General features: G+C 44.6%; 1 protein-coding gene across 1 annotated transcript in view; it reads left to right on the top strand.

Moving 5' to 3' along the window:
• Nucleotides 1–27,862, top strand: part of MERTK (MER proto-oncogene, tyrosine kinase) — a 138,265-nt gene that overhangs the window by 75,921 nt on the left and 34,482 nt on the right. Inside the window, 4 exon segments of the mRNA XM_027554516.1 lie at nt 4,801–4,916; nt 13,947–14,130; nt 17,907–18,058; nt 24,638–24,791. Coding sequence (XP_027410317.1) covers nt 4,801–4,916; nt 13,947–14,130; nt 17,907–18,058; nt 24,638–24,791 — 606 coding nt within the window.

The following is a 27,862-nucleotide window of genomic DNA, read 5'->3' as shown; positions in this document are numbered from 1 at the left end:
GGGATTGAGCCCTGGCTTCCCTCTGTGACCTTGAACAAGTCACTCAACACCTTCAGGGTGCCCCTCTGTAAAATGGAGGCAATTATAGAACCTGTCTCTTCCTGAGGGTTCCATGAGATAATGCAAACAGAAATACTCATAACGGCCTCACAGTTGTCTTTGATCAACAGTAACAAGTTTAGTTTTCTGCTCAGTCAGAGAAGAAAATAGGCTGAAATGTTGACTCAGATCGTCTTAGCTCCTCTTTTTACTTTTTATTCTTCCACACTGAACTAGCTGTGTCCTTCCCTGGGCAGCTGGAGCTGGGGCCAGTCCTCCCAGCAGCTGCTCTGAGGAGGGAGGAAGTCAGAGTCATGCCTCTCCTGGGGGCCCAAGGGCTGGTCCCTCTTTCTCCTAATCTCTGTCCCACCCCTTGCTTCCCCTAGGCTGGGATGTAACAAAATGAAAGGCAGGTGTTTGAAGGCACACCCAGGCACCCCCATTCCAATCCAACATTCTGTCTCTTCCTCCCCCTTCTGTGGGATCAAAGATATTTAAACCTGAAACTTTGGAAAAATTGATACAGATGAACCTATGTGCAAAGTGAAATAGAGACACAGATGTAGAGAGCAAACTGAAGCTGGGGTGGGAGGGATTGAGACTGATATATATATATATATATATATATATATATACTATTGATACTGTAAAACTGTGTATAAAATAGATCATTAATGAGACCTCAATATATAGCCCAGGGAATGCTATTCAGTGCTCTGTGGTGACCTAAATGGGAAGGAAATTGAAAAAAAAAAAAAGAGGGATATATGTACATATGTAACTTATTCACTTTGCTATATAATAGAAACTAACACAACATTCTAAAGCAACTATACTCCAATAAAAACTTTTAAAAAATAAAATAAAAATCTGAAACTTGAAAGGAAAACCTTTTGTTTCCTTTTGAAGTCATCTCCTTAACCTTTCTCATAGAAATTCAAGGAAATGATATCTTTTAGTATTGTTCTTAATTTATATTTTAATTAATGAATGAATTTTTATTGAAGTATAGTTGATTTACAATATTGTGTTAATTACTGATGTACAGCAAAGTGATTCAGTCTTTACATATATATATATATATTTTTTTTAATATTCTTTTCCATTATGGTTCATCACAGGTTATTGAGTATGTAGCTCTTGGTGATCTACAATAGGACCTTGTTGTTTGTCCATCCTCTATATAAAAGTTTACATCTGCTAACCCCAGCCTACCATTCCCTCCCTCCCTTAACCCCCTCCACCTTGGGGGTTATTTGTTCTATTCTCTACATTATTTGTTCTTAATTTAAATATTGAGAAGGAAATATTGAGTTCATACTCCTTTTGGTCTTGTCCTTGGAGGAAATGACAGAGGGAAAAAGCAGAGTGTGTTTAATAATGAGTTAAAGGGCGGGTAAGGCATAGCAGAAGACTCAAAACTCCGAGGCGCTGTAGTTTTTAAAGGTGCTGATGTCTGTTGCTGTTGCTCAGTGCTCAGACGTGTCCGACTCTGTGCGACCCCACGAACTGCAGCACACCAAGCTTCGCTGCTGATGTTTAGCTTCAGCAAATCAGCTGGAAGAAGCTATGAGAGGGCATTTGCTAAAATTTAGCTGGAAAGGAAAAATGAGCCAACCGAAAGTTATTACAAGAGGAACTGTATAACTTCCTTCCTTCATTACAAATTGCATTATTACAGTTTTCAAGAGAAATGCTGGGAATTTCAGGAATCCACCAGTGGGCGTAAATTTATAAAGAAATTTTCATAAAGCATCAATGTCTTAAAGTTTAAAACTCCATAAAATAAGAAGCACTTCTTGAATTTTATGCTTCAGACAGAATCTCAACTAGGACTTTAACAAGTCCTATTTCTGAAATTCTGGTTTTGGGCTTTCTTAAACATGCATGTCAAAGCAATCAAAACTCCCTGCCAGTCTGTCATCAACTGAGGTGTATGTGGCCAGATTTGGATCTGGAAAAGCAGATAATGTGTTTAGGAAAGTGAGTCAAACGAAAGGCTGGCTTTCTCATTCATCAAGCTGTGTGTCTCCTGGTAAAACTGGAATCCTGAACATGCCCAGTGGGTGCTTAATATGGTCTTTTCTTCCCCTCATCTGTGTCTCCTGTCTTTGCCTTCATCACCAGTACATCTCTCCCAGACCTCGTGCGTGTGTTACCTCATTTCATCCTCATTTCAGCCCCATCAAACAGTGCAGTCTCTCCCCATGCAATAGAAGAGAGAGCTGAGTGGAGAGGGCATTGACCTGTGCTATGCGGGCCATGCAGCCGATTAACTGGTGCTCACACTCTCCAGCCCATGCTGGTCTGCATGCTGGTCTGCTCTCTGCTCCCACAGCCATCCACCAGTATCCTGTTGAGAGATACAGAACTCTGGGGTGAGGCAGACCTGAGTTCAAGTCCCCATTCTGTTGCTAATGAGCTCTGTGAGCTTTGGCAAGTTTTTAACTTCTGTGGTCCTCTAATTTCCCCTTCCATCTATGGGGATTGTAAGACTACTTCTCTCATAGGGTTCTAATCATGATTAAATGAAGTCCATAAAGATTCCTGGCACATAGTAAGCACCCATTCAAAAACATTAGTCATCTTTTTGGATTATAACTGTTGTTGTGTGTGTGCTGGTTGCTTAATTGTGTCTGACTTTGCAACCCCGAGGACTGTAGCCCGCCAGCCCTCTGTCCATGGGCTTCTCCAGGCAAGATACTGGAGTGAGTTTCTGTCCCCTTCTCCAGGGGATCTTCCCGACCCAGGGATGGAACCTAGTGTCCTGCATTGCAGGCAGATGCTTTACTGTCTGAGCCACCAGGGAAGCCCATAAATGTGGTTATTAACATTAATTAAGAGTTTAGGGACTTCCCTGGTGGTCCAGTAGTTAAGATGTTGCCTCCCAACGCAGGGGGTACAAATTTGATCCCAGGTTGGGGAGCTAACATCCCACATACTTCACTTTCAAATACTCAAAATCTAAAGCAGAAGCAATATTGTAACAAATTCAGTAACAACTTAAACAAACTGGTCCACATCAAAATATTACACATATCAAAAAAAAAGTTTAATGTATGAGTATTCTCTGGCAGTCCAGTGGTTAGGACTTCGGGCTTTCACTGCCAAGGGCGAGAGTTCGATTCCTGGTTGGGGCACGAAGAATCCTGCAAGCCATGTGGTGCAGCCAAAAGTAAATAAATAAATAATGAAAGCAGTATTGATTCACAAATTTTAATACATTAAAAACAGATCTGTGTTGCATGCTATCAATAATGTGTTGGATTCTATTAATAGTAGATTATTAGTAGCAATCTATTACTAATGAATACCTAGCCATGTCCCACCTGTGACTGAGGGCATCACACGGTCATAACGGCCTGCCTTCCCCTCCCCATGAGCAGATGCACTTGGCTCTTGGGCTTGAGCTGACTCTCGCCCATTTCCTCGGCCAAGAAAGCTTCCTTCCTTCATCACACAAACACACGGGCACACACGCATGCATGTTCCCACGGTGCTCCTCTTCTTCTCAGGGCAGGCCACTCCCCTTCGGTTAATGTAGAGGTCCCCAACTCAGCTTTTAGCTGAGGGATGAAGACAGATGTTCAGGTCCAATTCCTGGGTCCAAAAGATTCCCCTGGTGTAGGAAATGGCAACACACTCCAGTATTCTTGCCTGGGAAATCCTATGGACAGAGGAGCCCGGTGGACACAGTCCATGGGATCTGAAAGCAGTCAGACGTGACTGAGCGATTGAGCACACACACAAAGGCAGACAGAAAGAGAAAAAACGGAACTAGTGACAGATTTCCTCTTCGTGTGCTCCAAGATCACTGTGAGTGGTGACTGTAGACATGAAATTAAAAGATGCCTGCTCCTTGGAAGGAAAGCTACGACAAACCTAGACAGAGTATTAAAAAGCAAAGACATTGCTTTGCAGACAAAGATCCATCTAGTAAAAGCTATGGTTTTTCCAGTAGTCATTTATGAATGTAAGAATTGGACCATAAAAAAAGCTGAGCACCGAACTGATGTTTTCAAACTGTGGTGCTGGAGAAGACTCTTGAAAGTCTCTTGGACTGCAAGGAGACCAAACCAGTCAATCCTAAAGGAATTCAACCCTGAATATTCATTGGAAGGACTGATGCTAAAGCTGAAACTCCAGTACTTTGGCCACCTCATGTGAAGAGCTGACTCATTGGAAAAAACCCTAATGCTGGAAAAAATTGAAGACGAAAAGAGAAAGGGGTGACAGAGGTTGCGATGGAAAGATAGCATCACCAACTCAGTGGACATAAATTTGAGCACATTCCAGGAGGTAGTGAAGGACAGGGGAGCCTGGCATGCTGCAGTCCATGGGGTTGCAAGGAGTCGGGCACAGCTTAGGCCTGAACAACAGCATTAACAACACAAGGCAGATAGGGAGAACCATAGCTCTTTGCCCTCATTTCGAGTACCAGTGCCACCCCTGCACAGACAGGAGGAAATGGATATCTCCCCATCCTCGTCCAGCTAAAAGTTCTCGTGTCGTCAGTGGGCAGGAGCACAGGTCTACATCCCACGTCTCTGGTCCAGGCAGAGTCATCCTGTCACTGCAAGACCAATCTAGAGGCTTATATGATCACCCTCACCCAGAGGGTGGCTCCTCTTTAAAACTCGTGCTTAATTTTCCCAGTCTCAAGAAGCAGACATGGGCTTGGTATTAATGCACCTGTTTGGTAGCTGTGACCTCCTGTGGTTTATAATTATGTGTGTGGTGTGTCTTTTGTCTTTTACGTAGCAATTCCCTCCCCACCTACCGAAGTCAGGGTGCACAACAGCTCCGCACACAGCATCCTCATCTCCTGGGTCCCGGGTTTTGATGGCTACTCCCCGCTCAGCGATTGCAGAATTCAGGTAACCTTTCTTGATGAAAAGAAATAGCTATTTGGGGCTCAGTGACTCTGCCTGACTTATTTTCCGCCTGAAGAGTGGCACAGACGTCAAGTTGACACCCCTGTTCAGAAGCCCTTGGCCTCCTGCCTGCCCCATGTCCACCAGGCACACGCTGTTTTGTGATGTTCTGACCACATGGGGCGCTGTGCCCTTCTCTGTGCGTGGTCCAGGGCCCAACTGGAGGAGAAACATGTTTCTAAGATAGAACATCATGAGACCAGGGAGAATGAATTTTTAAGGTACAAAAACACATCTAGCTTGTGCCCAGGAGTTCAGAGCCAGGCATGCTCCAGCCTGGCTCCTCCTGGGTTGGTGGCCATAAAGGACAACAAGAGACAAGTCACTACTGAATGTGCCAACTCAGCCTGTTGGAAAAATTGGGGGTACCAGGAAAAACTGGGGATGACAGACCTTGCAGAGTCATCTCTCTCTATCTAAAATTGATATAAAATAGAGCTATGAGAAATATAGGTTAGTCATCCTAAAATGCAGGCTTCCCAGATGGTGCAGTGGTAAAGAATCCGCCTGTCACAGCAGAAGATGCACGAGATGCAGGTTCATTCCCTGGCTCGGGAAGATCCCCTGACCCAGGAGTAGGAAATGGCAACCCACTCCAGTATTCTTGCCTGGAAAATTCCATGGACAGAGGAGCCTGGCGCTCACAGAGTCAGACACGACTGAGCACACATACATGTCGTGAAATGTTACCTCGCCATGAAATAGACTCTGCTGTGAGCACTCACTGCATGAAAAATGGAAGGGCGGCGGTAACGCTGTCTTTTACTGAGTGCCCACATACGGCCTTGCATGTGTTCTGTCCTGGAGAATGTTCTGTGTGCGCTTGAGGAGAAGGTGTATCAGGCTATGGCTGGGCAGAGCATTTGGAATGTCTGTTATGCCCAGACGGTTTATATACAGTCTTGTTCGCTTATTCTGTTTCCTTGTTAATCTTCTGCCTTGTGGTTTTATCTATTATCAAAAATAGGAAATTGTGATCTCAACTATTATTTTAGAATTGTCTATATCTCCCTTCAGTTCTCTCAATTTTTGCTTCATGTATTTCAGGACTCTGTTGTTTTAGGGAACAACAGGGCCTGTTTCCCTGTCTATGGACATACCTGTCCCTATATATGGACATAAGTGAAGCATGGACCAGCCTCCCTTTTCTGAAGTACAATTTCAAGTGTACAACACAGTGGTTCTGATTTTTCATAGTTTATACTCCATTTATGTGCTATGCTGTGCTTAGTCGCTCAGTCATGTCAGACCCTTTGTGACCCCATGGACCGCAGCCTGCCAGACTCCTCTGTCCATGGGAGTCTCCAGGCAAGAATACTGGAGTGGGTTGCCATGCCCTCCTCCAGGGGGATCTTCCCAACCCAGGGAACAAACCCGGGTCTCCTGCATGGTAGGTGGATTCTTTACCCTCTGAGCCACCAAGGAAGCCCAAGAATATTGGAGTGGGTAGCCTATCCTTTCTCCAGGGGAACTTCCTGGCCCAGGAATCAAACCAGATCTCCTGTGTTGCAGACGGATTCTTTACCAGCTGAGCTACACAGGAAGCCCATATTCTATTTATAGTTATTATAAAATGTGGTTATATTCCCTATATGGACTGGTCTTTTCAAAGATTGTTTCCAGTTACTGAGCTGCTTGAAGAGTCCAAGAGGATCATGAGACTCCTTCCCGTAGGAGGTTGTTACGTTCCCCCCGACCCTGCCACCCCCGGGAAGAGTGGTTCTCAGGGTCAATGCGAGGTAGATAGGGGGCTGGGAAGTGTGAAAGCACCAGGTCACCCCTCCAGGAGGAAGACGGATCTCCACAAGCTTCACTTGCTTTCTGTCTCTCTTCGCCCAGGCTTTGGGTGGCTGTGGTACGAAGAGCCGTCCTGAGGCTGCCAAATTGCAGCCCCCTTGCCCACGCTGGTTAACCTTTCTATGGTTATCCTGTCTGTCCCAACAGCTAGCTTGGACTCTTTTCACCCAGTCTCCTCTCCATCTCTCCAGATTTAGCAAATGGAAACGTAGCTACTTTATAAGATAATTACACTGCTGACTGTGTCATACCTATACCCATAATTATTGGTTGTCTATTTGAACTTCGCTGGAGCAGCCATAAATAGATTCCCCACGTCCAAGGTCAGGAGCACTGGCTATGCTTCGCTTGACCCGCCGTGTGGAGATACCTCACATCCAAGGTCAGGGAAACCCCAGTAAGATGGCAGGCGCTAGAGCTGCTGTGAGGAGATACCCCACGTCCCAGGGCAAAGGAGAAGCCCCAGCAAGATGGTAGGAGGGGCAAATTAGTGTTTAGAATCAAACCCCATTCCTGCCAGAGACGCTCAGAGGGCTCAAACAAACCTTGTGCTCACAGGACCCAGGGGCCCACAGAGACTGGGGCAGAAGTGTGTTTGAGCGTCTCCTGCGGAGGTCCGGGTTGGGAGTGGTCTGCCGCAGGGACAGGGGCTCTGGGTGTGCGTATGGCATAAGTCCTCTTGGGGGAGGTCACCATTAACCCCACCATCGAGCTGCCAGAACTTACACAGGACTGGGAAATAGACTCCTGGAGGGCACAAACAGAACCTTGTGCACCAGGACGCAGGAGAAAGGAGCAGTGACCCCACAGGAGACTTGCCTGTGGGTGTCCGGGAGTCTCTGGTGGAGGCGTGGGTCCGTGGTGGGCTGCTGCAGGGTTGGGGGCACGGACTGTGTCAGTACATGCATGGGACCTTTTGAGGGATGTCACCATTATCTTCATTACCTCCACCATAGTTTGGCCCCAGGTAAATAGCAGGGAGGGAACTAAGCTCCACCCATTCAGCAGAAAATTGGATTAAAGATTTACTGAGCATGGCCCTGCCCATCAAAACAAGACCCAGTTTCCCCCTCAGTCAGTCTCTCCCATCAGGAAGCTTCCATAAGCCTCTTATTCTTCTCCATCAGAGAGCAGGAAGACTGAAAGCCACAATCACAGAAAACTAACCAATCTAATCACATGGACACAGCCTTGTCTAGCTCAATGAAACTATGAGCCATGCCGTGTAGGACCACCCAAGACAGACGGGTCATGGTGGAGAGTTCTGACAGAATGTGGTCCACTGGAGAAGGGAATGCAAACTACTTCAGTATTCCTGCCTTGAGAACCCCATGAACAGTATGAAAAGGCAAAAAGATAGGACACTGAAAGATGAACTCCCCAGGTTGGTATGTGCCCAACATGCTACTGGAGATCAGTGGAGAAATAACTCCAGAAAGAATGAAGAGACAGAGCCAAAGCAAAAACAACACCCGGTTGTGGATGGGACTGATGATAGAAGCAAGGTTTATCTGTAAAGAGCAATATTGCATAGGAACCTGGAATGTTAGGTCCATGAATCAAGGCAAATTGGAAGTGGTCAAACAGGAGATGGCAAGAGTGAATGTCAACATTTTAGGATGCAGTGTCCTAAAATGGACTGAAATAGGTGAATTTAACTCATATGACCATTATATCTACTACTGTGGGCAAGAATCCCTTAGAAGAAATGGAGTAGTCATCATAGTCAACAAAAGAGTACAAAATGCAGTACTTGGATGCAATCTCAAAAATGACAGAATGATCTCTGTTCCTTTCAAAGGCAAACCATTCAATATCACGGTAATCCAAGTCTATGCCCCAACCAGTAATGCTGAAGAAGCTGAAGTTGAAAGGTTTCATGAAGACCTACAAGACCTTCTTAGAATTAACACCTAAAAAAGATGTCCTTTTCACATAGGGTACTGGAATGCAAAAGTAGGAAGTCAAGAAACACCTGGAGTAACAGGCAAATTTGGCCTTGGAGTACAGAATGAAGGAGGGCAAAGGCTAATAGAGTTCTGCCAAGACAATGCACTGGTCATAGCAAACACCCTCTTCCAACAACACAAGAGAAGACTCTATACATGGACATCACCAGATGGTCAACACCGAAATCAGATTGATTATATTCTTTGCAGCCAAAGATAGAGAAGCTCTATACAGTCAGCAGAAACAAGACCAGGAGCTGACTATGACTCAGATAATGAACTCCTTATTGCCAAATTCAGACTTAAATTGAAGAAAGTAGGGAAAACCACTAGACCATTCAGGTATGACCTAAATCAAATCCGTAACGATTATACAGTGGAAGTGAGAAATAGATTTAAGGGACTAGATCTGATAAACAGAGTGCCTGATGAACTATGGACAGAGATTTGTGACATTGTACAGGAGACAGGGATCAAGACCATCCCCAAGAAAAAGAAATGCAAAAAAGGAAAATGGCTGTCTGAGGAGGCCTTACAAATAGCTGTGAAAAGAAGAGAAGCCAAAAGCAAAGGAGAAAAGGAAAGATATACCCACTTGAATGCAGAGTTCCAAAGAATAGCAAGGAGAGATAAGAAAACCTTCATCAATAATCAGTGCAAAGAAATAGAGGAAAACAATAGAATGGGAAAGACTAGAGATCTCTTCAAGAAAATCAGAGATACCAAGGGAACATTTCATGCAAAGATGGACTCGATAAAGGACAGAAATGGTACGGACCTAACAGAAGCAGAAGATATTAAGAAGAGGTGGCAAGAATACACACAACTGTACAAAAAGATCTTCATGACTTGGATAATCACAATGGTGTGATTACTCACCTAGAGCCAAACATCCTGGAATGTGAAGTCAAGTGGGCCTTAGGAAGCATCACTATGAACAAAGCTAGTGGAGGTGATGAAATTCCAGTTGAGCTATTTCAAATCAAAAAAGATGATGCTGTGAAAGTGCTGCACTCAATATGCCAGCAAATTTGGAAAACTTGGCAGTGGCCACAGGACTGGAAAAGCTCAGTTTTCATTCCATTCCCAAAGAAAGGCAATGCCAAAGAATGCTCAAACTACTGCACAATTGCACTCATCTCACACGCTAGCAAAGTAATGCTCAAAATTCTCCAAGCCAGGCTTCAACAATACATGAACCGTGAACTTCCAAATGTTCAAGCTGGTTTTAAAAAAGGCAGAGGAACCAGAGATCAAATTGCAGACATCCGCTGGATCATGGAAAAATCAAGTGTTCCAGAAAAACATCTATTTCTGCTTTATTGACTATGCCAAAGCCTTTGACTGTGTGGATCACAAGAAACTGTGGAAAATTCTGAAAGAGATGGGAATACCAGACCACCTGACCTGCCCCTTGAGAAAACTGTATACAGGTCAGGAAGCAACAGTTAGACCTGGACATGGAACAAGAGACTGGTTCCAAGTAGGAAAAGGAGTACGTCAAGGCTGTATATTGTCACCCTGCTTATTTAACTTATATGCAGAGTACATCGTGAGAAACGCTGGGCTGGAAGAAACACAAGCTGGAATCAAGATTGCCGGGAGAAATATCAATAACCTCAGATATGCAGATGACACCACCCTTATGGCACAAAGTGAAGAAGAACTAAAGAGCCTCTTGATGAAAGTGAAAGAGGAGAGTGAAAAAGTTGGCTTAAAGCTCAACATTCAGAAAACGAAGATCCTGGCACCTGGTCCCATCACTTCATGGGAAATAGGTGGAGAAACAATGGAAACAGTGTCAGACTTTATTTTTGGGGGCTCCAAAATCACTGCAGATGATGACTGCAGCCATGAAATTAAGAGACGCTTACTCCTTTGAAGAAAAGTTATGACCAACCTAAAGAGCATATTAACAATCAGAGACATTACTTTGCCAACAAAGGTCTGTCTAGTCAAGGCTATGGCTTTTCCAGTGGTCATGTATGGATGTGAGAGTTGGACTATAAAGAAAGCTGAGCACCGAAGAATTGATGCTTTTGAACTGTGGTGTTGGAGAAGACTCTTGAGAATCCTTTGGACTGCAAGGGGATCCAACCAGTCCATGCTAAAGGAGGTCAATCTTGGTGTTCATTGGAAGGACTGATGCTGAAGTTGAAACTCCAGTACTTTGGCCACCTGATGCGAAGAGCTGAGTCATTTGAAAAGACCCTGATGCTGGGAAAGATTGAGGGCAGGAGGAGAAGGGAACGACAGAGGATGAGATGGTTGGATGGCATCACCGACTCAATGGACATGAGTTTGAGTAATCTCTGGGAGTTGGTGATGGACAGGGAGGCCTGGTGTGTCCATAGGGTTGCAAAGAGTCAGACACAACTGAGCAACTGAACCGAACTGATTTGAACTTTAACTATAATTAGGTGTGCTGTATTTTCTCTGGCAGTCCTAGTGAAGTTGGTCAGAATTGGCTCTACAAGTTATATACTTTTATATTGTTTCTTCTAAAATTTGGAATATAATTGCTTTACGGTATTGTGGTAGTTTCTGCTGTACCACAACATGAATTGGCTAAATGTATACACATATCTCCTCTCACCCCACCGGCCATCCCACCCCTCTAGGTCATCACAGAGCAGGAAGCTGTTGATTAACAGTGTATTCCCATTTCTGAAGGGACCAAGTGTAGTTTTGTAGCAGATTCCCAGTTCATTGCAGTTTTAAACTCTGACTTAGTAACACATGAATGTTTTGGACAAGATTCAGATCCACGCACTAGCAGGACACACCCTCTCACTTCCGTTGGTCCTGGCGTTGGTTTCATTCTTCACCCATTTTTGGGCTCTGGACTCCATTTCTATTTTTACCTCTCCCACGTAGTCTTACTGTTTCATGCCCCAGGACCCAGCAGCACGGTTACGGAAACCGCGGCTTCGTCCAGGAGCATGCTGTAAAGAGTGTCCCTGTGAGCGGCAGCAGGCCGGTGCACTGCTCCGGAAACGGCAGGGGTGGGAGCCAGGGTTTCTTCCACCTTAGTTCCAGTGCTTGGTCACCAGGAAGTAGGTGCAGACTTTAAAGGGAAGGAAAAAAAAATTAATTTCTGCCAACAGCCACCACCAAGATAAGCACCCAGCTCCTGGGTTCTCCTCTGGTGTTTCCTCAGGCCAATGGGTTTCCATCTTGTTACCCGGTGGAACCTGTGGGTCTGAGTCAGACGTGAGACTTGAGCCCAGTGCCCCCCTCATCGTATCCACTGGGGGATTTAGAATTCCGAAATGTCAGCTTGTGGCCCCGTGACCTAAATTTCAAACATATATCTCCTGAAATAACAAGATTGTATATCCACACCCTATAATTTCAAGCCCATTATTATCAGGAATACATTTTGTGGGTTTAAGATTTTTTTCCCAAACTGTTCTTGGTGACTTCTGTTTTGTCCAATACTATTTAGTCTTTTCTGATTTTTATCAGTACAACATGTTTTAGAAATAGTGAGAAATATGCATTGAAGGCTTCCCTGGTGGCTCAAACGGTGACAAATCTGCCTGCAATGCCGGACACCCAGGTTCGATCCCTGGGTTGGGAAGATTCCCTGCAGCAGGGCATGGCAATTCACTCCAGTATTCCTGCCTGGAGAATTCCCTGGACAGAGGAGCCTGGTGGCTACAGTCCATGGGGTCGCAAGGGGTCGGACGCGACTGAACGACTGTCACTTCACTTTCAAAAACATACAGTGAAGGAAGACTCTGCATGATCCCTATCCTCAGATAAGAGGTTTCCAAGAGGAAAGCTGGAAGTTTCCATAAGACTAGATTTGCTGGGGGTTCCCCCCTCTTGCCTATACATACAGAAGACATCGGGAGAGGGATATGGAGAGCCTGGCGGTGTTTATGGAGGGAAAGACGGGGTACAAGGACTCAGAAGAAGGAGCTGATAGGTTTTCTAAAGATTTGGAGAAAAGCTTGTTGGGTAAGGTGCAAATGATCGTTTCCTATATCTCTCCACCAAAAAAATGCCATAAAATCTGCATTGTCTGTGTGTGCTTTTGGAGTTGAGTTTATGTTGGAGTGGGAATTGGGGGGTAAGAATAAAGGGCATGCTCAAATTAACCTCAAGACAATAGCAGAATTCCTCAGGTTACACAATGAAATACAGATTTTTTTTTTTTTTTTTTAATTAAGTGTCTCATCTTCTAAAGTAGGATTTGGGAAATGTTCTCTTTAAAGGGTCAGATTCTATATATTTCAGGTCATTTTTGTATATTATGTGAAACAACTGGGGAAAAAAGGGATCAAGAATTAAAGTGATTCTGAGAGAGGAAAAGCTACTTTTCTTTTCGGTTAAATGTAAATTATAATGTTCAGTTCAGTTCAGTTCAGTCGCTCAGTCGTGTCCGACTCTTCCCGACCCCATGAATCGCAGGCCTCCCTGTCCATCACCAACTCCCAGAGTTCACCCAAACTCATGTGCATCGAGTTGGTGATGCCATCCAGCCATCTCATCCTCTGTCGTCCCCTTCTCCTCCTGCTCCCAATCCCTCCCAGCATCAGGGTCTTTTCCAATGAGTCAACTCTTCGCATCAGGTGGCCAGAGTACTAGAGTTTCAGCTTTAGCATCAGTCCTTCCAATGAACACTCAAGACTGATCTCCTTTAGGATGGACTGGTTGAATCTCCTTGCAGTCCAAGGGACTCTCAAGAGTCTTCTCCAACACCACAGTTCAAAAGCATCAATTCTTCAGCGCTCAGCTTTCTTCACAGTCCAACTCTCACATCCATACGTGACTATTGGAAAAAACATAGCCTTGACTAGACGGACCTCTGTTGGCAAAGTAATATCTCTGCTTTTTAATATGCTATTAGGTTGGTTATAACTTTCCTTCCAAGGAGTAAGCGTCTTTTAATTTCATGGCTGCAGTCACCATCTGCAGTGATTTTGGAGCCCAAAAAAATAAAGTCTGACACTGTTTCAAAGATGATGATTTATTTGCTCTGTTACCAGCCACAGTGAGAACACTTATTTCAGGCGTTTTTTATCAGGTTCCCAGTTGTTGCTCAAGTAAGTAGCATGAGTAACACAGTGGTGGGAAATTTAGGGTGTGACCCAAAAGGAAACAGGTACTTCCGCTCGGTGCAGAGGAAGGGCCATGCACGTTGGATTCGTGGATGCCCCAAGCCTAACATTCCTACTACCTTACTCACGCCTGGTCCACATTTTTACTTTTCATTTAGGTCAAGGAAGTTGAGCCGCTGAGTCATGGCTCAGTCAGGATTTTTAACACCTCGGGTTCAGCACATGTGTATCAAATCGAGCAGCTGCAGGCTCTGGCGAATTACAGCATCAGTGTGTCCTGCATGAATGAAGTCGGCTGGTCTGCAATAAGCCCTTGGATTCTGGCCAGCACAACCGAAGGAGGTAATTCCTGGGGTTCAGAAATGAATATTGTGCCGGATGGCATGTGATGAAATAAATCCTTCCTGATGGGCTGGTTCAGACTTTAACTTTTGTTTGTGTGGCCTTTGTCTTTGGAAGAGAATTTTATGGAGATGACCAATGAAAATGGGAAAGGTGTTTCCTTCCATATAGTAAGCTCCACACATACAAACCTTTAAGTTTCGAGCTTTCAAAGATGCAGACTCGCATGTGGTTGCAGCAAGGAAGCGGAACCTGTGCCATCAGTGTCAGGCAGCTGGCCTTCCGTCTCCGTGTTGCCGACAGTCCTTCAGCTCTGCCATCTCCCGCCTCCTCTCCCTCCTCCAGGCAGTAACTCTTCTTGCCTGTTCACGGGATGTCCACCCCTGTGTGCCAGCTGCTGTACTGTACTACTGTACTTTTTAAAACACGAAAAAATGTTTTATTTTTGGTTTGCTTTTTTATGTATTATTTGTATGAAAAGAATTGTGGGGTAAGGGAGTTAGAGAAGGTGAGGTTTGGAAAAAGAATGAGACTGGCACTTTACAGGAACAGATCACCTTCAATGAGGCGAGAAGGGGCAGCAGTCAGATTAGTGAGCTGCTGCACTAACCCAAGAAAAGAGTAAGTATGTATAGGCAGGTATGTGGAAAGCTAATGTCTTAAGGGGGCCTGTTCTCCAAGGTTGTTCGGAGTAGTTATCTCTTAAACGGTTGGGGCAAGGAATTCTGGAGATCGGGCCAGAGGCTGGGACCGGCTGGGAGCTGGGCGTAATCAACCTTAATGTCCATTTTTTTCTAAAGGTGAGAGAGGTCTTTGTTTTGCATAGAACGGTAGGGAGGACCCCAAGGGGAGTTTTAACTCCAGGCTATTTTGAGCTGTGTAACTTTGCTTCAATTTTAAACCTATTTCAGTACAGTACTATATAGTCAATTGTGTTAGTTGGGTACCTAGGCTAACTTTGTTGGACTTACAAACAAAGTTTGTAATCCATTTATAAATTGGATTTATAAATGCCCTCTTGGAAAAAGAACTCATTTTTGTGTAGGGGACTTACAGTATTTGAAAAGGGTTTAGTGACAAACCTTATACTTACTATATATAGGTGATGTTTTCTTTTATATAGAAAGATATTAATAGTAGCACACTCTTTATAGCATACATTAATTAAAATATGACTGCTTCCCAGGTGGCACTAGGGATAACCTGCCTGCCAATGCAGGAGATGTAAGAGATGCCCTTCAATCCCTCGGTTGGGAAGATCCCCTGGAGAAGGAAATGGCAACCCACTCCAGTATTCTTTTCTGGACAATCCCATGGACAGAGGATCCTGGCAGACTGTGGTCCATTGGGTCACAAAGAGTCAGACTTGACTGAAGTGTCTTAGCATGAAGCATATGTAAAAGTTATTACTCATAGCATCAAAGTCAAGAAACTAAGAAATAAGAAGGTAGCTAACGTTCAAGAAGCACCTACTGTGTGTCAGTGACCATCGTAGGTACTTTATGTGCATTGTTTCATTAGCTCCTCGTAGCAACCATATAAAGTAGGTACTGTTGGTTCTATATATTTTCTCATAGCAAATCTTATTTGCATCTGTAAAATTTCCGTGTACTGCTTTTGATTTCCTAAATCTTACATATTTTCTATGAACATTGAAGTGAATATTATATTATGTTAGATGTCAATTGTACAGTTTCTGTTATTTCTCAGTTTAGAGTTCTGGATTGCTTAGAGTCTCTTTCCTGCCCTGAACTCCCGCCTTACCTCATCAGTGCTCTAATTTTAATACAGACTGTGGGAAAGGTCTAGATCACAAATTGTTAGGGCTTAATCCTTGCACAAATGAAACTAGTGCCGAGGTTGTAAAATATCTTAAATGAGGAAGAAAAACCTTTGAGAATGATTTTTATCTGCTGTTTCATTTTTACTCAGCTCAAAATATTAACACTTTCTGGTTTCTGTTTTGATTTCTTCTTTGAGCCGGTAGTTATTTAGGTGTCTAATGTAATTTCCAAAATATTTAAGGGGTTTTCCAGAGATCTTGGTATGAATGACTTCTAATTTCATTCTACTGAGGTCAAAGAACATAACTTGTGTTGCTTGAATCCTTCAGTCTTTATCAAGACTCATGGTCCAGAACATGGTGTATGTGCCCTGATACATGTTCAGTGTGCACCTGAAGAGAATGTGCATCCTGCTCTGAATCGATGGTTTTTGCTGTTGTTCGGCTGCTCAGTCATATCCAGCTCTTTGTGACCCCATGGACTGCAGCACTCCAGGCCTCCCTGTCCATCACCATCTCCCGGAGTTTCCTCAAACTCATGTCCGTTGAATCAGTGATGCCATCCAGCCATCTCATCCTCTGTCGTCCCCTTCTCCTCCTGCCCCCAATCCCTCCCAGCTTCAGGGTCTTTTCCAATAAGTCAGTTCTTTGCATTAGGTGGCCAAAATATTGGAGCTTCAGCTTCAGCATCAGTCATTCCGAGTGAATTTTCAGGGTTGATTTCCTTTAGGGTTGACTGGTTTGATCTCCTTGCAGTCCAAGGGACGCTCAAGAGTCTTCTCCAGCACCACAGTTTGAAAATATCAATTCTTCAGTACTCAGGCTTCCTTATGGTCCAATTCTCACATCTGAACATGAATACTGGAAAAAGCATAGCTTTGACCATATGGACCTTTGTCAGCAAAATGATATCTTTGCTTTTTAATATGCTGTCTAGGTTGTCATAGATGGAGTGTTCTATAAATGTCAACTTGGTCAGGTTTGTTGGTAGTGGTTTTCAAACTGTATTCTTAATGACTTTCTGCTTCCTTTTTCTATCAATTATGTAAACAAGTGCATTAAAGCCTGCAGTTATAATTGTGAATTTATCTATTTCTATTTGCAGGTCTAACAGTCCAGATATTTTAAAGTGCTGTTGTTTTTTTTTTTAATTTGGAAGCCAACTATTTACTTATTTATTTATTTGACTGTGCTGGGTCTCCATTGCAGCAGGTGGGATCTTTGGTTGTGGCATGTGGGATCCAGTTCCCTGCCCAGGGGTTGAATCTAGGCCCCCAGCGTTGAGAGTATGGAGTCTTAGCCACTGGACCACCAGAGAAGTCCCTGAAGTTCTGTTATTTTTGGCATAAATATTTAATATTACTGTGCTTTCTGAATAAATTGGCCACTTTATCATTATGAAATTATTTTCTTTATTTTTGGTATTAATAGTATTACCTGTGAAATCTATTTTATCTGATGTTAATGTAGCCATTTTAGCTCTCTTTTGATTACATGGTATATCATTTATTCACACTTATTTTAACTAATTTGTATCTTTATATTTGATGTGTGTTTCATATCAGGAGTACTGTACTTCACAATTTTTGCCTTTGAATTGGGATAGTTAGCCCAGTGAAATGCAATGGTATCATTCATATGGATAGATCTGCTGCTTAGTCACTAAGTCGTGTCTGACTCTTTTGTGACCCCGTGGACTGTAGCCTGCCCAGCTTCTCTTTCCATGGGATTTCCCAGGCAAGAATACTAGAAGGGGTTACCATTGCCTTTTCCATCTCCTGCGTTGGCAGGTAGGGTTTTGTGTGTGTGTATGTGTGTTTTTTTAAATCACTGAGCCACCAAAGAAGCCCATGGATAGATTTACATCTATCACATTTTCTATTGGTTCTGTCTGTAACTTGGTCCACTTTCTTCTTTTGGATTCGTTGAATGTTTTTTGTTCTACGTGCATTCCTTCGTGGCTCCTCAACCTTCTCCCCTTTTCCTTTTGTAGCCCCATCAGTAGCACCTCTGAACGTCACCATGTTTCTGAATAAGTCCAGCAACAAGGTGGCCGTTCGGTGGATCAAGCCTCCCATTAAGCGGCAGGACGGGGATCTGGTGGGCTATCACATCTCTCACGTGTGGCAGAACGCAGAGACATCCGTAAGTCTGAACTGTAACAGGGTGCTCTTGTCTCCGTGCTTTTGTTGATGTATACTGCTTTAGGAACTTTTTTTTGTAGTGAAAAGACCTGATATTCCTGGGTTAGGCAAGGCACCTTCCAGTGGGAGATAAACAATGTTAAAAATTGCTGGCTTGCTTAGTTACTCAGTCGTGTCCGACTCTTTGTGACACTATGGACCATAGCCCACCAGGCCCCTCTGTTTATGGGATTTTCCTGGCAAGAATACTGAAGTGGGTTGCCATTTCCTCCTCCAGGGGATCTTCCCAACCCATAGAGATCGAACCCAAGTCTCCTACGTCTCCTGCGTTGCAGGCAGATTCTTTACTCACTGAGCCATTGGGGAAAAATTAGAAGTGCCTAAAAAGTTAAATTCTGTTTGGAGCTTTCCTCTCTGACTCTTCATCCATTCATTTATTTCCTCAGTCAATGCAAATAGGACTCATCCTCTGTTATCATCTAATTGTTGCCTTCACAAAATTTAGGCTCTCTGAGGAAAATAGTGAATTACTCAGAGGAGTTGCAGGGCTTAGCAGTCCTACAATTTATATTGGGCTTCCCTGGTAGCTCAGCTGGTGAAGAATCTGCCTGCAACGCCCACTCCAGGATTCTTCAGCTTCCCTGGAGGCTCAGCTGGTAAAGAATCTGCCTGACATGTGGGAGACCTGGGTTTGATCCTTGGCTTGGGAAGATCCCCTGGAGACGGGAAGGCTACAATTTATAGCCTCTTGAAAATTCCAGATGATGCTTTTCTGAAAACTATTGTCAGGGAAGAATCCCAGCCTCATGGTGGATGGCAGAGAGTAACTGGGCTCCAAAGGGGAAGGTTGTACAAGCAAGCAGGTTGCATGGCGCAGCCCTGTAGACCATACTGTATAGCACAGCTGTGTTAGACGTGGCTCCAGTCAAGCCCGGGGTACATCTGGTTTTGATGGCTGTGAGGCCTAAAGGTGCGGGGGAACAGCTATGGTGGGACCATCTGATCCAAGACAGAAATGGGGGAGGGGCAGCCAACAGTAGTTGGGTGGGCAGCTCCCAGATGGGACCCCCTCCCTGTTGGGACAGGAAGAAGGTTGAAGTGTCACTGACTTGTCATGAAACAGACTACTGTAGAAGAGCAGAGGCGCTGGCTTCATCCTAAAGACCGTCTTGTCTTTACCACCGCCATGGAGAGCATGGTTCTTTTGTATTGTCACATTCCTGATCCGTCTAATAACCCTGGTGATAGGTCAGACTTCAGCACCCCCATGGCGTTTGTACAGAGCATCACATGAAAGTTAATACAACGTCTTGGCATGAGAGAGGGGTGGAATGAACAGGTGCACCAACCAATGATGTCCAAGCTTTGTGTCAGTCATTTTCAACCTCAGGTCATCCAGCTTTAACCCAAACTGCTGTCTTTCAGAAGAACAATTGGGATTTATTCTTTATTTTTCCCTGACTCAGTTTACCTCTCAGGAAAGCACGCTGTTGGAAGCAGTCAGTGATAGAAAAGGAAGAAGGCTTAGAAATCCATGGCTTCTTCTGCCTGGTAGTAAATGATAACATGATGCTATTTGTACCAGTCAAAACCCTGCTTAAGAGTTGCAGCTATGAGAGAAGCAGTCCTTGTTTCCTGGTTTTTTGTTTCAAAGCATTGGTGCAAGGTGCCTATCGATCACAGTTCCTCACTGACTGAGTCAGGGGAGTCAGGTACCTCTCTTAGAGGGAAACTCTTTTTTACGATGCTACATTCTTAATAGAGACACATGAAGGGCCGATGATTGAGTTCTGATTCAGTAGGAACTTTCTCTGATTGACCAACGATAGTGATTCTCAGCAGACACTTGAGTGATGAAGAAACAAACCCGTTTCTTTCAAGGGCTGCAGGCTGGGTTTCCCTGGCAGCTCAGTGGTAGAGAATTCACCTGCCAATTCAGGAGATGTGGTTCCTGGTCTGAGAAGATGCCACATTCCTTGGAGCAACTAAGTAAGTGCGCCACAACTATGCAGCCTGTGCTCTGGGGCCTGGGAACTGCAATTACTGAGCTCGTGTGTCGCAACTACAGAAGCCCTCGAGCCCTAGAGCCTGCTCAGCCACAAGAGATGCCACCGAAATGGCATATCTGTGCATCGCAACTAGGGAGTAGCCCCTGCTCTCCACAACTAGAGAGAAGCCTGCACAGCAGCAAAGACCCAGGGCAGCCAAAAGTAAATACATAGATAAACTACAGAGAGAAAAAGTACTGCAAGTCCTAGTTAAAGGCCTAGTGATGGGAGTTAAAATTCCAAATAAATACAGAGGACAAGTGTTAGTCACTCAGTTGTGTCCAACTCTTTTCAGTCCCATGGACTGTAGCCCACCAGGCCCCTCTGTCCATGGAATTCTCCAGGCAAGAAAACTAGAGTCGGTTGCCATTTCCGTCTCCAGGAGATCTTCCCAACCCAGGGATCAAACTCGAATCTCCTGTGGCTCCTACATTTCAGGCAGATTCTTTACCTTCTAAGCCGCCAGAAGAGCCCAAAGAGGAAGAGAAAGCAAATTAAAAAAAAAAAAAAAAAAAGAGCTGTAGGTCACCCTGTGTTTTTCTCCCCTGGTGTGAGTCAAAGACACTTCTTTAGAGGGGACCCTGGCACTGATGGGTGCTAAAGGGCGAGAGTGATGAAAGCCTTCTGAATGATGCCACCAGAGATCCTAATACAGTGGCACAGTGCCGTTCAGAATGGTCCCCTCTGCGAGAGAACAATACGGCACAGTTAGGACTGTGACCTTTCTGCATTGCCTCCTGGGAGATGCTGGATTTTCCGAGCGGGAGGGTCATTTGCAATGTACTCATTCTGTACTCTGTGCATGACGACAGTCTCGAGACAACAAGACTTACTGGCTCACTTTACTTCGGGTAACATTCTCTGAGGCAGCTAAGCTCCCAGCTCTCCGGCCGAGAACTTGCGTGCTTTGCTCAGTCATGTCCGACTCTTTGTGACCCCATGGACTCCCACCAGGCTCCTCTATCCTTGGGATTTCCCAAGGAAGAATACTGGAGTGGGTTGCCGTGTCCTCCTCCAGGGGGTCTTCCTGACCCAGGGATGGAACCTGGGTCTCCTGCATTGGAGAAGGGATTCTTTACCGTCTGAGCCACCAGCTTCTGGAGACAAAGAAGAACACTGAAGGGAAGCTCTCCCTCAGAGGAGCCTAGAACCTCCGTCTGAACTGAAGCTTGAAATGAACTCTGTGTCCATCACCTAGGTTCCCTAATCTGCCTTCATTTCCAAAGAGCAAGAGTTCAACACAGCTTCCCCTGAAAATTGTCCTTTCGTTTTCATTTTAAGAAAATTGTTATTGGGACTTCCCTGGTGGTCCAGTGGTTAAGACTCTGCCCTTCCCCTGCAGGGGGCATTGGGTTGATCCCTGTTTGAGGATCTAAGATCCAACATATCGCAGGGCACCACCAAAAAATAAAAACAAGAAAAAGGGGGTGGACATGTACACTCTGCTGTATTTATTTATTTATTTTTTTTAATTTTAATTTATTTTTAAACTTTACATACTTGCACTAGTTTTGCCAAATATCAAAATGAATCCGCCACAGGCATACATGTGTTCCCCATCCTGAACCCTCCTCCCTCCTCCCTCCCCACACCATCCCTCTGGGTCGTCCCAGTGCACCAGCCCCAAGCATCCAGTATCGCGCATCGAACCTGGACTGGCAACTCGTTTCTTACATGATATTCTACATGTTTCAATGTCACTCTCCCAAATCTTCCCACCCTCTCCCTCTCCCACAGAGTCCATAAGACTGTTCTATACATCAGTGTCTCTTTTGCTGTCTCGTACACCAGGTTATTGTTACCATCTTTCTAAATCCCATATATATGCGTTAGTATACTGTATTTATGTTTTTCCTTCTGGCTTACTTCACTCTGTATAATAGGCTCCAGTTTCATCCACCTCATTAGAACTGATTCAAATGTATTCTTTTTAATGGCTGAGTAATACTCCATTGTATATATGTACCACAGCTTTCTTATCCATTCATCTGCTGATGGACATCTAGGTTGCTTCCATGTCCTGGCTATTATAAACAGTGCTGCGATGAACATTGGGGTACATGTGTCTCTTTCCCTTCTGGTTTCCTCAGTGTGTATGCCCAGCAGTGGGATTGCTGGATCATAAGGCAGTTCTATTTCCAGTTTTTTAAGGAATCTCCACACTGTTCTCCATAGTGGCTGTACTAGTTTGCATTCCCACCTGCTGTATTTAAAATGGATAACCCGCAAGGTCTGACTGTGCAGTACAGGGAACTCTGCTCAGTGTTACGTGGCAGCCTAGATGGGAGGGGAGTTTGGGGGAGAACTGACGCATGTATATGTATGGCCGAGCCCCTTTGCTGTCCACCTGCAGAGGTCACAACATTGTTGATCATCTATACTCCAATATAAAGTAAAAAGTTTTAAAAAGAGAAAAAAAAACTGTTACTAAAGCTGCATTTTCTTTATGCAAGGTGATGAAATTGCCTATTTCGGAAGATATTCCAACTTACTACTCTAATGAAGATTTTTTTCTTTTTTCGGTATAGAATTTCAGAACTATCTTGAAGTAGTCTTTGGGTGGGTTTACAGTTTGCTGAAAACTGTAATAACCCACCAAAGTTTTTGAAGTTTGTACCTTCATTATCTTATCACTGTTGTATCACTTTCACACTAAGAAACTCCTGATATTTATTATATGGACATTTTCTATATCTTTTATATATATATATATACACACACTTGGCTGTCTTTTGATGAATGTGGACTAGTATTTCTTGTCCCATTCCCATTCCCATGAAGTGTCTGTTAGACCTGTGAGAATTCAGTGAGAGGACAAGTTTATAAAAATATTGCATATTATAAGTCCTTCTTCAAGACCCACAGTATACACTGGCAAGCTCTCCAGTGTTCTACAGGAAATAAATCTGTTTACCTTTGACTTGGACACAAAGAGTCAGACACGACTTAGTGACTGAACAACAACCTTTGACTCAGAATTGCTCGAACCATAGACAGAGACTCACACAAAATTTATTTCCTGTGCCAGAGAACATCATGATAGTTGAGGTTTGGAAGCAAAGGAGAAAGCACTCTGCTGCTGCTGCTGCTGCTAAGTCACTTCAGTCGTGTCCGACTCTGTGCGACCCCATAGACGGCAGCCCACCAGGCTCCCCCGTCCCTGGGATTCTCCAGATAAGAACACTGGAGTGGGTTGCCATTTCCTTCTCCAATGCATGAAAGTGAAAAGTGAAAGTGAAGTCGCTCAGTCATGTCCAACTCTTATCGACCCCATGGAGTGCAGCCTACCAGGCTCCTCCGTCCATGGGATTTGCCAGGCAAGAGTAGTGGAGTGGGGTGCCATTGCCTTCTCCGAGAAAGCACTCTATAAGCACTTAATTCTGTTTTGTTTTTTTTTTGAAACATCTCCCCATTCCCTCCCCTGTGTTTAATGGCTCAAGTAGCACACCAGTGGCTTTAAAACAAGATAAATAAGTAAGGCCAAATTTTTTTTAATGGAGCACATTTTCTCTGGAAGAGAAAGTGTCAGTGCCCTCCTAAATGTCGGTTTCAGTCACACCTCTTAGAATCGGAAGGAACAGGAGCCCTCCCATGCAGGTTCAAGGAAAATGGCGGGTGGTCGATGTCAAGGTTCAGTGCAGCTCCTGGGCAGTGCTTTGTGGGGGTTGAGGTTGGGGGTCTCGAGTAGATTGTTGTTTTTTTTTTTCTTCACGTGCTTTATAATTTTCTCAAAAAAGTTAAACCTTTATCTATTGTATTCCCACAATTTCAGAAAAGAGAGCAAAGCAGCCATTGGGATAATGGAGCATTAATTTTTCATCACATACAGTAATGAAGTCATACAATGATGCAATGGCGTAATGTCCTAACTCAATGTAACTTTTCATTGCATTTTTAAAAATTTATTTTTAACTGGAGGATAATTGGTTTATAATATTGTGTTGATTTCTGCCATACATCAACATGAATCAGCCATAGGTATACATATGTCCCCTCCCTTCTGAGCCTCCCTCCCACCTCCCACCCCATCCCAACCCTGTAGGTTGTCACAGAGCTCCTCCTTCTTTTTTTTTTTAATTTGACTGTGCCAGGTCTTAGTTGCAATATGTGGAATCTAGTTCTAACCCATTCGGGGATAGAAACCCTGAATGGGATAGAACCAGAGCACCCTACAATGTGGAATTGTAGCCACTGGACCACCCAGAAGACAGTCTTGCTCTTGCCTTCAAGTGCATCTGCCACGTGCTCCTATTCTTCCAGAGGTTTCCCTGAGCCCTCCAAGTACCATTCCTGCACGGCTCTAGTAAGCCAAGATTCCCAAGGCCTGAGGATGCTGCCAGCCCATCCTGCAGCCCTGCCTACCTTTTGCCTCCCTTAGCTGTGACTTGAGTGCGGAAGGGACGTGGTGGAAACCCAGCCGCTGCCCCTGGGATGTGGGTGGGACCGCTTTCCTTAGAAGAACTTCTCTCGGGAGGACAAGGCCCCTGGCGCCTCACTATTTCACTTCCTTTCCTTTCCTGTCTGCCCCCCAGAAAGAGCTCTCGGAAGAAGTTGGCCAGAACAGCAGCCTTGCTCAGCTTTCTGTTCAAGTGCACAATGCCACGTGCACCGTGAGGATTGCTGCCGTCACCAAAGGGGGCGTGGGGCCCTTCAGTGACCCGGTGAAGATCTTCATCCCTGCACACGGTGAGGGCTGGTGCCAGATCGGCCGATGGAGTATCAGTCCAGGCGACACGTGGGTTGCCAGAGAGCAGCTGGTGGGATGGGCAGCTTGTTTAAGAATGAAAAATGGGGCTTCCCTGGTGTCCAGTGGTTAAGACCCCGAGCTTCACTGCAGGGCACAGGGTTCCATCCCTGGTTGGGAAACTAAGGTCCCACATGCTGAGTGGCTCCTCAAAAAAAAAAAAAAAACAGAATGAAAAAGACCAAAAGGAAATTCTACAGTGATGAAGATAGTTGACAGGATAATACGCTTCACAGAGCTGCTGGTTCCCATGAGTCCGCCCACTGTTACTCTCCAGGGTAATAACTTCCTAGGAAGTTTCAGCCTTTCAGAACCCAGAGTTCAGCTGGACTTACCAAACTTAGCTGTTGTGGTTTTTACTGTGGTATAGTTGATTTGCAGTGTTGTGTTTCTGCTGCACAGAAAGTGAATCAGGTGTACATGTATATACGTATATGTGCCTGTATATGCTTAGTTATTCAGTCGTGTCCGACCCTTTGCGACCCCATGGACTATAGCCCGCCAGTCTCCTCCATCCATAGACTTCTCCAGGCAAGAATACTGCAGTGGGTTGCCATTCCCTTCTCCAGGGAATCTTTCTGACTCAGGGGTCAAACCTGTGTCTCCTGCATTGGCAGGCAGACTCTTTACCACTGAGCCACCTGGGAAGTCTTTTTAGATTCTGTTCACTCCTTTTCAGATTCTTGTCCCATATGGATTATTGCAGAGTATTGAGGAGAGTTCCCTGTGCTCTGTATAGGTTCTTATTAGTTATCTATTTTATATATAGTACTGAATTTAGTTTATTTTTTATTTTATTATGGAGAATAATTGCTTCACAATGCTGTGTTAGCTTCTCTGTACAGCAAAGTGAATCAGCCATATATACACATACACCCCTCCCTCCTGAGCCGCCCTCCCACCTGTCTATCCCCCTGCTCTAGGTCACCACGGAGCGCTGACCTGAGCTCGGTGGGCTGTGCAGCAGCTTCCCGCTGTTTTACACATGGCAGTGCACGCGTGTAGTGCTGCTCTCCCCGTTCGGCCCGGCCTCTCTGTGTCCACATGTTCCTTCTCTACACCTTCCGCTCCTATTCCTGCCCTGCAAACAGGCTCATCTGTACCGTTTTTCTACATGCCATTTTTATGAGTTAATATACCATATTTGTTTTTCTCTTTCTGACTGCTGAATTTAGTTAAAATGATGTATACAAGGCTGAGTTTTGGATTAATCAGGGTGGCTAATCCTCAGCTCTTTATAATTAGCACTGTTTACTTGCTGGTGTTTGTTTTAAGCAGTCCAGCTTGCCCTGTGATGAGTCACTCAAGCCTTGGGTAACGTGATTCCTAACTGGGTGAAGAACATGATGCATTCATGACAGAACATGAAGCATTTCCTATAGAAGCATCTTTAGATGCTGCTGGCTCACCCAGCTAAATGCTCAGGCCTGCGTGTTGGCCTCTGCATATTGTTGGAGTGGCCTTTGGCAAGGCGACACTATCACTATGGTGCCCCTGCTGCTTCTGCTGCTGCTGCTAAGTCGCTTCAGTTGTGTCCGACTCTGTGCGACCCCATAGACGGCAGCCCACCAGGCTCCCCCGTCCCTGGGATTCTCCAGGCAAGAACACTGGAGTGGATCTATGGTGCCCCAAGTGGCCCAAATACTGTGTCTGCTCACATAGAGCAGGGAAGCCACCTTCTTCTGACTCTGACCTGCCCTGAGTTGCTTGGTAGTGAACCGCTCTCATAGACTCCCCATGGACATCTACATGGATATGATTCGTACATTTACAAAGCTCTTGCCAAATATGGCCTTTGTATCTGTAGCAGACAAGACTTGGGAGCAGACCACTGAGTTCCCATCTCTCTGTCCCATTGGCCCTCAAACGTGCTTTCCCTTGTAGTGCTAAACTGAACCCTCATTTCAGCTCCTACAGACCATTGGCTCTGTCCCTAGGGAACATGAGTCACTTATGATGGGGACTCAGGGTATGTCTGCCTGGAAGAAATTCAGGGATGATTCTGATTCTAAAGGCACAGGTTAAAAATCAGAGCTAAACATAGACGTAGAAAACATAGGGTTACCAAAGGGGAAAGGGGGTGGGGGAGGGACAAATTAGGAGTTTAGGATTAGCAAATAAAATAGGGAATAGCACAGGGAACTATATTCAAATCTTGTAATAAACCATAATGGAAAACAATGTGTAAAAGAATATATATATATATACCTGTGTGTGTGTATGTGTGTGTATACAGGGCTTCCCAGGTGGCTCAGTGTAAAGAATCCACTTGCCAAGGAGACATGGGTTTGATCCTGGGGTCGGGAAGATCCCCTGGAGTAGGAAATGACAAACCTCTCCAGTATTTTGCCTGGGAAATCCCATGGACAGAGGAGCCTGGTGGGCTACAGAGCAGGGGGTCACAAAGAGTCACTAGGACACACACATACGTGTAACTGAATCACTTTTCTGTACACCAGAAACTAACACAGTATTAGAAATCAGTTATACTTCAGTTTAAGGAAAAAATCAGAGTTTAAGATGACAGACTTTTCCTTGTCATACATAATAATTACAAAAGCCTTGGCTGTCCTGGCAGCCCCGCCTTTGCAAAGTTCTAATCTGCATATATTTCAGTTACTACAGTTTAGGTAAATCACAGCCATTCCCAACAATACAGTTCAAAGTTGAGTCACCAGCATGTATCAACTGCGATGATATATTCGTCTCTACCAGCTCTGCAGTACGAAAATCGCTCCACAAGCAACAGGTGTATCTTGGTTGTGACCAGTCGGGTCACTTCTTTCCAAGTCTGTCTGTGGTTGGTCACCATGCTTTCCTTAGTCTGTTCACACACATCTAAGAGGCACAGAGCTGGGCTACTTCCTTTCTCCCAGGGGCAAAACTCACATGACATTTCACAAAAGTGGATATTTGAAAGACGGAGTTGGTGAACAACGGTGAAAGTGCAGAGAAGAAAGGAAAGGAGACGATGTTGGAAGTAGAATTTGAATTGAACATGTGTGGAGTTGAA

This window comes from Bos indicus x Bos taurus, chromosome 11, assembly GCF_003369695.1.
Source record: "Bos indicus x Bos taurus breed Angus x Brahman F1 hybrid chromosome 11, Bos_hybrid_MaternalHap_v2.0, whole genome shotgun sequence".
Classification (NCBI taxonomy): Eukaryota; Metazoa; Chordata; class Mammalia; order Artiodactyla; family Bovidae; genus Bos; species Bos indicus x Bos taurus.
The sequence above is the reverse complement of the archived record's forward strand: the minus strand, read 5'-3'. Positions and strand labels throughout refer to the sequence as shown.